At 41.1% G+C, this 13,405-nt stretch overlaps 1 protein-coding gene across 1 annotated transcript in view; it reads left to right on the forward strand.

Moving 5' to 3' along the window:
* The window catches only part of CUX2 (cut like homeobox 2), a 277,255-nt gene that overhangs the window by 210,729 nt on the left and 53,121 nt on the right, over window positions 1-13,405 (forward strand). Inside the window, exons 6-7 of the mRNA XM_074205699.1 lie at window positions 2,859-2,996; window positions 7,895-8,018. Of these exons, the coding sequence (XP_074061800.1) occupies window positions 2,859-2,996; window positions 7,895-8,018 (262 nt within the window). The remainder of the gene's footprint in view (window positions 1-2,858; window positions 2,997-7,894; window positions 8,019-13,405) is intronic.

Raw genomic sequence — 13,405 nt, forward strand, 5'->3', positions numbered from 1 at the left:
CAGGAGCAGGGTGAGGATGCCACTCTGGGGTTAATGCACAACTCGGAAATGCCCATTTGGGCAAGCAGGTTCTTCATGGGAATGGGAAATGGAAATGAAGCAGAGTGGAAAAAAGTAATTGAATTGGGAGTATTGGGGCTGGCCGGGAATGCTCTGTAGGAGCCGCTTGCCATCTCTGGGAGCCTCTCTCCCTCTGTGACATGAGGCATTGAAGAAGTGGTTGAGATGATCTCTAAAGAAACTTCTAGTTCTGGCATTCAGTGCTCTAAAGCCCCTCTCACTCTGACATGTTTGGTTCCAAAATCTCTCAGCTTTGGCTTTCTATGATTCTAGTCCCTCTTAACTCACATTCTAGTCTCCTCCCAGCTCTGATATTCCATGTTCTGAGGTATCTCCAGTTCTCACATTCTGTGTTCTAAGATGCCTCTAGCTCTAACATTCCATGTTCTAAGGTCTCTCCAGTTCTCATATTCCATATTCTAAGGTGCCTACAGCTCTGACATTCCATGTTCTAAGGTCCCTCCAGTTCTCACATTCCATGTTCTAAGGTGTCTCCACTTCTCATATTCCATGTTCTAAGGTGCCTACAGCTCTGACATTCCATGTTCTAAGGTCCCTCCACTTCTCACATTCCATGTTCTAAGGTGTCTCCACTTCTCACATTCCATGTTCTAAGGTGCCTACAGCTCTGACATTCCATGTTCTAAGGTCCCTCCACTTCTCACATTCCATGTTCTAAGATGCCTACAGCTCTGACATTCCAAGTTCTAAAGTCCCTCTAGTTCTCACATTTTATGTTCAAAGGTGCCTCTAGCTTTGATATGCTATATATTCTAAGGTCTCTCCAAGTTCTGACATTCAATTCTCAAGGATGTCTACAATTCTCATTTTCCATATTCTGAGGTGCCTCAGCTCTGACATTCCATGTTCTAAGGTCCTTCCCGTGTCTAAACTATATTCTGGGAAGGAAAGCCTTTTCCCACAGAGGGCTGGCTAGCATTATCTTCCCCCCCCCCCACCCCAGGAAGATATTCCTGAGATGCTGGGGATACGTTTCTATGGCTCCTGGTTCATTTCTGTGTGTTCTCACCTATATCAATTATCAGCTTTAGGTAATCTCTCTCCTATATCATTAGTGGTTAACATCATTTAATCAATTAATATCAATTCCCTTTTATGAAAGGGAAATTTATTGAAAAGATATAGTGAGAACAAAACTACAAACACATTCCCCCAAACCTAGAAGGTGATGAGATACACTATTCACTCAATGTGTCAGCCTTTGGAAGAAATGAGTTCCAATTTAAAGTGGTTCCTATGAAGCATTCTCTCCACCAACTCCATTCTGGAATGTCATCTAACTGCTGAACAAGTCACCCCCCTGCTGCCAAAGGCCTTTGGTTATCAGCTACTGCTGAGCTGGGACCTTTTCCTTAAGGCTTCATTTCAGCCTGAATAGGAAGAGTAAGACCATTGGTGTTCTCCCCACCCAGAGGCCTACAGCAGTTACTGCTTCACTCACCATCATAAAAAAGAGAGACCAATCTACTTTTGTACACATACTCAGTTCTGGTTCATCTGCTTGTTACCGGCAATAAACAGACAGGGACCGATTCAGAAGCTTGGGCATGCCCGCCATTATACTTGCCTAAAATTCCATCCATGTAGTGGGTGCAACAGTTAGAGAATTTTGTTCTTACCCCAAAGGACAGAGCTTTCATTGACCAGTCTCTCATTAGCTAGAAGGAGCAGTGGATAGAGTACCAACCCTGGAGCCAGGAGGACCTGAGCTCAAATCCAGCCTCAGACACTTAATAGCTATGTGACCCTGGGCAAGTCACTTAACCCCGACTGCCTCGTATCCAGGGTCATCTGCAGTCCTGATTCATATCTGACCACTGGACCCAGAATGACTCTGGAGGAGAAAGTGAGACTTGTGACTCAACATAGCACCCCTTACTCAAATCCAATTCACTTGCTTGTCATGGCATCACCACCCAGATACTAGGGTCTTCTTCGAGAAGTTTATAGTTTAAAAAATTCTTTCTTCATATGAACCCTGTCCTGAGAGATAATAATAATACAATTATTAATGCTATTAATTATAATAGCATTAAATAGGGCAGCTAGGTGGCACAGTGGATAGAGTACTGACCCTAGAGTCAGGAGGACCTGAGTTCAAATTTGACCTCAGACCTTGGGCAAGTCCCTTGGCCCCATTGTCTCACAAAAAAACAGATTTTTAAAAAATCCTTAATAATAATTTATTTAATAAATTAATTCATGGGGTTATTATTTAATAATAATGCTATTAAGCACAATTTTTATAGATTAATAAAATTATTTAATAATGGTATTAGTAAATGTTATTTAATAAATTTTAAACTATTAAGACTACACCTCTAGAGTACATTAAGGTACATTTCTTGCAACAATCTTGTGAGGTAAGCAGCACAAATTTTGTTGTCCCCATTTTATAGATGAGAAAAGTAAGGCTTAGAGAGCTGAAAGTCTTTTGGGTGAGAGATTCACATGATTAGTCATGTTAGGGGGCAGAATTCATAGTCAGACATCCAGACCCCTAAGTCCAGGAATCCCATTCATCCAGGCCACCTCTTGTAGACAGAGGTTTGTTGTTCTCATATGGCTAAGGAAAAAATTGAGACTTGGAAGAATTAAGTGTCTTATCCTTGTCACACTGCTAGTAAGAGGCAGAGGCTGGACTTGAAGCAAGATCCAACCCCATAGTTTGTGCTTTCCCCATTAAGCCAGGCTGGCTACTTCTTCCTGTTGGAGCTATGGGGCCAATGGTGATGGGTGGAAATTGGATGGGCTTGACCAGGTTGCTTTCTCCCCAGACCCTGTGCCTGTGTTTGAGGCGGCAAGAAGTTTAGAAGATAGATTACAACAGCTACAAGCTTTCGACCCCACCAGCCAACCCCTGAAAGATCTCCACGTCCAGTGGAAGAAACACCCAGAGATTCTCAAGACCAAAGGTACCATCACTTTCTGCCTAAAGTATTCCCTGAGGAAAATAATCTGGGGGTTTTAGTGAACTGTAAGCTCCAAACAAGTCACCATTGCTGGGAAACTAAAAGGGTTGCATTTGGATGGTCCAAACTTCCAGAAAAAAGGTTGTGATTGTCCCCTGACTTCTACTCTGATCAGATCTTATGTGGAGTCTTATGTTCAGGTTTGTTTAAGATTTAAAAGAAATTGATAAAGCAGAGAGTATCCAAGGAGAACCAATATGGTAAAGGATCTTGAATTCATGCTATGTGAAAGTTGGGTTAAGGAATTCTCTCCCATTTGGAGAAAGGAGACTCAAAGAGAAGAGAGCTGTCTTCACGAATCTGAAGGGCTATTGTGCCTTATTCTTGGTATCACAAGGCAGAACCAGTGGTAATGGGGGGAAATTGTAAGGAGTCAAATCAAATCTGAGTGGAATGTCAGGAAAAAGTGGAATGAGCTGGTCCAAGAGATGGTGGGTCTTTGAGCAAAGGTTGGACGACCACTGTCAAGTCTTTAATAGGGGACATAGATGCCTTTGATGTTTAGGTTGGACAGCTCTTGAGGCCCCTTCCAATTCTGATATTCTCCCTGAGAGGGCATCTCTTTCCTCTGATTCCACTTTTCCTCTGTTTTTCCCAGTTCCCTCACCATCCCCAATCCCCAGGTAATTACATCCAAGCTGAGGAGATTCAAGATATCTCATTTTGCAGTAGTAGGAAGGGTGAAAAGATGGAGAGCTTCAGTTTCAAGAAGCATTTATTAAACATTTACTCTGATATAATTAAAAAGACTGAAATGGTCCCTGGGGTCAGCCCCAGAACAGGGGAGGGGCAAGCTTTATATACAATCAATCCATCAAGATTTATTAAGTATCTACCATGTGCAAGTCCTTGGGGATAGAGAGACAAAAGTGAAATCATCCCTACCATCAAGAGGCTTAAATTCCACTAAGAGAAAAAGATACAGACCCTCCAAACTGTAAATATATGCTCTTATATCTTCTGTTTTTCAGTCATTTCAGTCCTACTCTCTGTAGCCCCCATTTGGGGTTTTCTTGGCAAAAATACTGGAGTAGTCTGCTATTTCCTTCTCCAACTCCTTTGACAGATGAGGAAACTGAGGCAAACAGGGCAAAGTGACTTGCCCAGGTCATACAACTAGTAAGTGTCTAAGGCTGGATTTGAACTCAAACTTCCCAGACTCCAGGGCCAGTACTCTCTGTCTACTGCAGGAACCACCTCACTGCTTCTTTCTTATCTGACCTCAAGTGAGGTGAGAAATACTAGTCCTCCAAGGAGCCCTGATTTCATCACCATGGATATTCCTTGTATTGTTTTAGCTTCTAACCCCTTTACACTTTAGTAGATTGGTCTTTCTCCAAGAGTTATTGTGTCCAAAAAGTCATCCCCCTGTGTCTGCTAGTCTGATCAGAGCATCAAAGGATTTTACATCTAGAGCTGAAAGGGACAGTAATGATCATAGGGTCCAACCCCCTTATTGTATAGATGAAGAAACTGAGGCCCACAGAGTTTCAATAACTAATCATAAGATCCTGGATCTGGAACTGCAAACGACCTTAGAGGTCAACTCCAACATTTACCAGATGAGGAAACTGAGACCAAGAAAAGGGAAGTGATTTTAACAATCAGATAGTAGACAGCAAATCAGGGATCTGAATCCAACTCTTCAGACTGTAGAACTAGCCTTGTGGGCATACATGAAGCCCTTCCCACTTTAGCAGGGTCTATCATACCTTGCAGAAATAGGGGCAGCTAGGTGGTGCAGTGGATAGAGCACCAGCCCTAGAGTCAGGAGGAACTGAGTTCAAATTTGACCTCAGACATTTAATAATTACTTAGCTGTGTGGCCTTGAGCAAGCCACTTAACCACATTGCCTTGCAAAAACTAAAAAAATAAAAATTTTTAAAAAAAATAACAGATTTACATCCTCTTTCTAGGCCAAAGGTTCTTAGTCATGTCATGGAACCCTCTGGCAATCTACTGAAGTTCATGGTTTCCTTCTCAGAATTAATGGTTTTTAAATCCACAAAACATGTGAGATTAGAAAAAAAACAATTACAACTGACATGCAGTTATCAAAATATTTTTAAAACAAGTTCATACCTTAAGAGTCCTTATTAGGGTATGAAATCATAAATTCACTCATCTTAAGGTATCCAGTGTATTGCCTTCCCAAGGTGCAGCTACATTTTAATATAGGAAGAAACTGTCTGATTTCCATCATTAGTGCCATTATATATTTTTAGAAGGGGCTTCCCTATCCTTAGCCACTGTAGCCCACTCAGATATCTTATCTTGTTTCTAGCTTCCATACCACATGTCTGGTTAGACTGTTTGGCAGTGGTAATTGGACTAATGAAGTCACATCTTAGGTTTGTTTTATGTGGGTGTTTTCGTTTTACCCTATTACATGATCACAAATTGTACTCTTAACTCTTTTTATTTAAATTTTTTATTTCAAACTTAACCAATACCAATGTTACAAATATTTCCATATTGAAAGAACAGAAAAAAAAAATTGTAGTTAAAACTGGTTAGTTCCAACTCTTACCTGCTCGTCTGTTTCTCCCTTTGAATTTCCTTCTATTCCTAATATTTTTGAACAACTCCCAATAAACTTGATTACAAAATGGCAAAAAAAGTCCCTTTAAAAAATTAAATTAAAAAAAAAATTTTTTAAAGAGTCCCTGCTAACCTTAGGTGATCTGTTCAACGTCTATGGGTCTGGGTATGCTTCAAGATGACTCTCCAGTTGACGTAACCAGTCTTTTCAGAGTCTCATGAGACTAGAGTGGCCATCAAGTGAGACCCGTATCCCAAAAGGAACTCCATTACAATATACCCACCAAGTGTTCATCCATCTGGAAGCAGCGAGGGAGGGAGAACTCATTCATTCCTACTCTGATTGCTGAGTTTTTCCTGATGTCAGTGTCAACATGGATCTGAAGTCAGTGAATACTTAGTTGGTCCTTTCCCCACTTCCACCCATTGCTCCCAGTTGTGCTCTCTGGGGCTAAATATATTCCATTAGCTTAGCCCAAGATACCTAATATGATGTAATCAGACCCTGGAAAGAAGAAGGCCCCCTCAATCAACACAGAGCATTTCCCATTTCAAAGGACAATCTCTGTCCTTTCTGCTCTTTGAGCCCCTTTGTGAGAGAATCTGCCTCCTCCACAAACATATATTGAATGCCTGCCTTGTATGGGTAAGGTCCAGGGAGAAGATACAAGGAAGGATACCTCATATCCTTCATATCCTGAAGGTCTATAGGGGGCAGGGTGTGGGGACAAACAGAAGACAGGTAAATGACAGCTGAAGGTGATCAATGACTGACGGCCAGCAGAGGACTCGGGGACCTCAGGGTCGGAGAGATTAATGACTTCTCAAAGAAGGCTTCCTGGGAGGAGCAGAATTTCTACTGACACCATACAGTCCAGGAAAGGGGAAGGGTCTTCTTGAGAGGCAGAGGGATGAAGTGGAAGGAGAGCTGAATCCTGAGCCAAAAGGTAGGAGTTGGAGACACAGCTTACTAGCTAGGGATTCTGTGCCTCAGTTTCCTCATATGTTAAAAGGGAATATATATGCATGCACTACCTGCCCTTACAGAGATGTGATGAAATAACCCCTCTTAATTTCAATGCCTTCCCTCTGTTAAGTTTTCCTTGTTTTGTCTTGTATATGGTTTGCTTTGTATATATTTGTTCTCATGTTAACTCCCCCTTTAGATTATAAGCACATTGAGGGCATTTTGCCAATTTTTGTATCCCCAGTGTTGTACCCTATACTCTGTATGGATCAGAGACTATGCTCAGCTCTTTACTCATTTGATCCTCTCAGCAGATGAGGGAGGCAGGTGCTATTATTATTTCCCACTTTACAGGTGGGGAAACTGAGGCTGGCAATAGTTAAGCAACTTGCCCAGGGTCACACAACTAATGAGTGTCTTGAGTTTGAATTGGAATTCACAGTCTGGCAAGACTCTGTTTACCGTGGCGCCCTTAGTGGCCAGCGGGCAGAGTGCTGGTCTTGGAATCACAGGCTCAGCCACCATCGACCCCAACCCCCTTCTTTTTAGATGTGAAGAAACCGAAGCCCAGAGAGAGATCATAAGATCGGTCCCAGGTCTAGAGCTGAAAGGAACCTTGGAGGTCATTGAATCCAACCATCTCGTTTTACAGATGAGGAAGTCGAGGTCCACGGAGGTGAAGGGACTTGGCCAACATCACGAAGGTAAAAAGTCCCTTCACCTCTTTGGGCCTCAGTTAGGATGCTCATCCGTAAAATGGGGGTCACAATAGCCCCTTACCTCCCAGGGTTGTTGCAAAGATCAAATGGGATAATTGATTTATGAAGAGCTATCTAGATAAAAGTTATTATTACCCTGTTATCATCATCATTATTATTAAATACTTTGTAAACCATAAATCTGCATCTCTCGGGGATCTCCTCACTAGAAAGTGTCTCTGGTATGGGAATTGCAATCACCCATGGAGATTGCAGCCCATCTTTAAGTTTAGAGACTCAGAGGTTAAGTGACTGGTCCAGGGCCACACAACAGGTAAGCATGCATTCAAGTTCTCCAGATGGTCCAGTGTGTGGCACGGTGAATGTGGGCAGTTGAGAACTTCAGATCAAACCCAGCAACCACCTACCCCACCCCCTCCACCCTCATCCATCATCTACCCTTAGCTGATCAGCCAATATATCAACTCAAGAACTGAAACCAACTTGGGAAAAGTGGGGGATCCATTTTTTTTAACATGGGTTGTTGGTCTTTAGCCTCATAGAAGGAAGCTGCTCTCTTTGCTTGTCTTGCCTCTCCAATGATGTCTTCCTGTCTTCTTTTCTTACTCTCTAGAGCAGAGAGAAGGGACGACTCCGACTGGGTTCACCGTGTCAGAGGGACCCAGGCTTCCGGGCATTCCCAACAAAGCACTTTTAACAGAAACCTTGCTTCAGAGAAATGAGGCAGAGAAACAAAAGTGAGTGAGTCAAGGGTATTTGTGGGGACCAAGAGGGAGGAATAGGAAGGTTTGTGGTGGGGAGCCCAGTGATCGGACTGGGAATAGCCAATACCCCTCAATTTCCAAGGGTATCATAGAAGCAGATTACTGAGCCAGGCAACCTTAACAACCAACTAAAAGGCAATGAAGTGGCTCAGTGGATAGAAGACCTGAGCTCATTTCTCAAATATATGTAGAACTGAGTCAAATGTATAAGAATATGAGTCATTCCCCAGTTGGCAAATGATCAAAGGATAGGAATATGAAGTTTTCAGAAAAAGAAAGCAAAGCTATCTATAATCTTATAAAAATGCTCTAAGTCACTATTGATTAGAAAAATGCAATTAAAACCACTTCACACCTATTAGATTGACTAATATGACAGAAAAGAAAAATGATAAGTGTAGGAGGGGGTGTGGAAAAACTGGGACACTAATGAACTGTTGATGGAGTTATAAACTGGAGAGCAATATGGAATTTTGCCCAAAGGGCAATAAAACTGTGCATACCCTTTAGTTCAGCAATACCACTACTCAGTCTGTATCCCAAAGAGATCCTTAAAAAGGAGAAAGGACTCATATTTAAAGTGGCTCTTTTTGTAGGAACAAAGAATTAGAAATTGAGAAGATGCCCATCAGTAGGGGAATGACTGAACAAGTTGTGGTCTATGATTGTGATGGATCCTATTGTGTTTTAAGGAATAATAAAGGGGATGGTTTCATAAAAATCTGGGAAGATTTTTATGAACTGATGCATAGTAAAGTGAGTAGAATCAAGAGAACAATATACATAAATAATAGCAATATTGTAAGAATAATCAACTGTGAAAGACTTAACCACTTTGATCAGTACAATGATCCAAGATAGTTCCAAAGAACCCATGATGAGCAATGCTATCCACCTTCAGAGAGAGAATTTGTGGAATCTCAGTGCAGACTAAAGTATTTTTTTTCAATTTCTTTATTTTTTTTCTTGAGGTCTTTGCCACATTACACATTTGAAAATATTTTTCGTATGTTTTAGCATGTATAATTGATGTCTCATGTCTTGCCTTCTCAATGGGTAGGGAGAGAATTTACAAGTCAACTTTTTTTAAAGAAATGGAAAAAAAATATTTTAAATTTTTTATTTTTTAAGACCTAAGTTCAAATCCAGCCTCAGATACTTCCTGGTTGTGTGACCCCCCCACCCCCCACCCCCATAAATCACTTAACCTGTCTGCCTTAATTCCCTCAACTATAAAATAGGAATTATAATAACCCTATCTTCCAGGACTGTTGTAGAGATAAAATGAGATGAAAATTGGAAAGTACTTAGCACTTAGCACCTAGTAAATATAAATGTTGGCTAGTAACTTAACCTTATTTGCCTCAGTTTCCTCATTTGTAAAATGAGATGAGGAAAGAAATGGCAATCCACTCCAATATCTTTGCCAAGAAAACCCTAAATGAGGTTACAAGAGACCAAACAAGAACAAAAATTATTATATTATTTTTGTTGTTGTCATTAAATCACTTACCACATAAAAAATGCTATAGAAATGGTAGTGGCAATAGTAATTAGAAGTAGAAGTTGTCAGGGGTGGCTAGGTGGCGCAATGGATAGAGCACCGGCCCTGGAGTCAGGAGTCCCTGAGTTCATATCCGGCCTCAGACACTAAATAATTACCTGTATGGCCTTGGGCAAGCCACTTAACCCCATTGCCTTGCAAAAAAGAACTTAAAAAAAAGAAGTAGAAGTTGTCATAGCAAAGGTAGTAGTAATAACAGCAGTAGTTGTCTGTGGTAGTAATAGTAGTAACAGGAATAGTTAGAAATAGTGGGAGTCATGATAGTAGTAATAGTAATTATATTCACATTTGTATACCTAAACCACATTTTTTTCAATTTAAAATTTTTCCTATTAATAAGCGTTTCTTTTTCTATCCCTCTCCCTCACCTCCGTTAAAAAAAAAAGAAGGTGAAAAACAAAATCCCTTATAGCAAATGTGCATATTCAAGTGAATCAAAATCCCACATTGTCCATGTCCAAAAAATTTTCATGTTACTTTTCACCTCAAGTCTATCTTTTTCCTGTCAGGAGATGGGCAGCATTGTTCATTATTGGTCCTCTGGAATCACGATTGGTCACCACACCGATCAGTTCTTAAGTCTTTCTGAATCATCTTCATCACATTGCTAGAAAATGTTCTCCTGGTTCAGCACATCTGAGTCACTTTCAATATTTCAGTAGCCCATATATTCATGAAAATGCCCTATAAGATAAGGAGAGCAAGGGTCGTCCACCTTATTTTACCAACAGAAAAACTCAGCCTACAGGAGAAAAAGGGACCATACCAAGGTCACACAGCTGACCCAGGAGCAAATCTTCTGATTTGCCCGGAGCTCTTCCCACTGGACCATACTTCCTCATCTTGAAATTACCTACTTTTTTTTTTTTTAAGAAAGTAATACAGGAAACCTAGGTGACACAGTGAATAGAGCACCAGGCCTGGAGTCAGGAGGACCTCGGGTCAACTCTGACCTCACTTAATAATTGCCTAACTATGTGACCTTGGGCAAGTCACTTAACCCTATTTCTCTAAATAAATAAAAACATTTAAAAAAGTAATAGCTCATGTATGTAATTTCTGGAGTAGGATAATACCTAGGAAGCTCGCTCTTTTCTTGAACTGTAAGTGGGCCTATTAAATGTATTGTCTCATTCATATGTTTTAACAAGGCCTCTAGACATTGGAAGCCTCACTTGCCAGGATACCAAGTCCTTCCAAGCACCCATTCGCAAGGGTATTGTAGAAGGCTCCACTTGGGAGGAAGGTTTTCCTGGACATATTGCAACTCCCTCTTTTCTCTCCCCAATTCCTCCTGGTCCCAATCTCTAGGGCCATGAAAAACAAGACTAATCCTTCTTCCATATCAGAGTTATCATGAGATTTCCCTTCTCCAGGATAAATCTGCCCAGTGCCCTCAATGGATCCTCAAAAAACATGGAGTCAGGGCACTTCATCAACCTAATAGCACTTTTCTGAATGTCTCCCAATTTATCAATGCCTTTTTTTTTCAAAATAATATTATTTTATAAAACATATTAGTAACTTAAAATATTTGTTGCATGGAATTTAAATGGGTAAAGAGTATGTATTTGAATTAAATATTGGTATATATATATATATATATATAATATATATTACTAAGTTGAGTTTTTTGGATATGCTAGGATATGCCTTAAGAAGAGAATGTATTTCAATATAAAATATTATTACATAATACTATAGTTAAATTCAGAGAATTGCTTCAATGCTAGGACAGAGGAAAAGTTTGTATTTGAATATTAAATTAAATATATACATATAGGGGGCAGCTAGGTGGCGCAGTAGATAAAGCACCAGCCTTGGAGTCAGGAGTACCTGGGTTCAAATCCAGCCTCAGACACTTAATAATGACCTAGCTGTGTGGCCTTGGGCAAGCCACTTAACCCCATTTGCCTTGAAAAAACCTAAAAAAAAACAAAAACATAAATATATACATATATTATAAAGTTGAATTTTTTGGTTTGTTTAAATGCTAGACTAAACCTTCTTTTCTATAGACATTAATCACCTTGTCATACTTGTTAGCATAGTCACTGTCCTCGCTTATACCCTCCTAGTCCACAGAATCTTTCTTTTGGTAGTTCTGCTTCTCCTTATAAATGCCCTTCTTACAGTGTGGTGCCCATATCTGACCTAATCAGGGCAAATTCCATGATGCCTCTCTTAATAAAGCAGCCCAAGACCTGTTCCCTTTGACCCCAGAGGCAGAACCAAAAGCAATGGATGGATGTTGAAGAGAGTCAGATTTAGCCTGTGTCAGACAAAAGTTCCCAACAATCACTGCTGCCTTGAAAGGAAGTGGCTTCTCACATTGCAAGAGGACTTTAAATCAGTTCTGCAGGACCATTTGTCAAGGTTTTTGTAGAGGCACCTCATGGGCCTGGCATCAGGAAGATCCAAGTTCACATCCAGCCCTAGTCACTTAGTAGCTGTGGGACATTAAGGTAGTCACCTAATTGTTCTCAGTTTCAGTTCTCTCATCTGTAAAATGGTGCCCACCTCTCCGTGTTGTTGAGAGGATAAAATGAGAGAGAGGAAGGAAGGAAGGAAAGAAGGAAGGAAGGAAGGAAGGAAGGAAGGAAGGAAGGAAGGAAGGAAGGAAGGAAGGAAGGAAGGAAGGAAGGAAGGGAGGAAGGGAGGGAGGGGAGGGATGAAGGGGAAAGAGGAAGGAAAGAAAGGAAGGAAGAAAGAAGGGAAGGAGAGAGAGAGAATGAGACTAAGAGTGATAGTGAGAATGAGAGAGAGAGAGAGAGAGAGAGAGAGAGAGAGAATGAAAAGTCTTGAAGTCAGATGAGCCAAATTCAAATCCTAGCTCCTACATAATCAGTTGTGTGACTCTGGTGTCATCCCATTCCACTTCTACAACTGAGGAGATGGAGGGTTAAGGGCCAACAAGCCAGTAACATGGGCAGAATCAGGATTTGAACCCATGTCTTTTGATGATGATGTTTGGCCTTTGTTCTCCAAGAAGACCATGACACCAGGAAGGTGATGTCATGACAAGCACATGAATTAGATTTGAGTGAGGGATGCTGTACTGAGTCTCCAGCCTCACTTTCTCCTCCAGAATCATCAGGTCCAGTGGCCAGATAGGAATCAGGACAACTAGAGATGACCCTGGTTGCAAGGCAATCAGGGTGAAGTGACTTGCCCAAGGTCACACACCTAGTAAGTGTCTGCTACCCAATTTGAACTCCAGATTCTCCTGACTCCAAGGCCAGTGCTCTATCCACTGCACCACCTAAAATGATTGTCTTCCTCCTCTGCAAATAAAGAATGTTGTCCAGATCAATAATTCTCAAAGTTCTTGGTCTCTTACCTCCTTCACACTCTTAAAATTATTGAGGCCTTCCACCAAAGAAATTTCATTTATGTGGTTTATATCCATTGATATGTAACATGCTGGAAATTTAGATATCTTAGTTTTACGATGAAAATAGTTTTGACTCCCCCCACCCCCCGAAAGCATCTTGGTGATGGCCCTTGAAGGATCTGTGAACCACCCTTTGAGAACCACTAGATGAATGAAGGAGTATTTGTTGAATGCTTACTGTGTGCCTATGTCAAGGGCTAGGACCAGAAATATGAAAGATGATCCCCAAGGTCCCTTTCTACATTAATATTCTGCAATTATGGAATCTCAGAGTGTGAAGGGGCCATGGTGGCCTTTCAATCCAAGCCAGAATTGTGCATGACTTTCCTCTTCTGAACAAGGGATCATCCAGCCTTACCTTGATGACCTCCCGGGAGGGGGTCTCTTGAGGCGGCCCTTCCC

This window comes from Macrotis lagotis, chromosome X, assembly GCF_037893015.1.
Source record: "Macrotis lagotis isolate mMagLag1 chromosome X, bilby.v1.9.chrom.fasta, whole genome shotgun sequence".
NCBI lineage: Eukaryota > Metazoa > Chordata > Mammalia > Peramelemorphia > Peramelidae > Macrotis > Macrotis lagotis.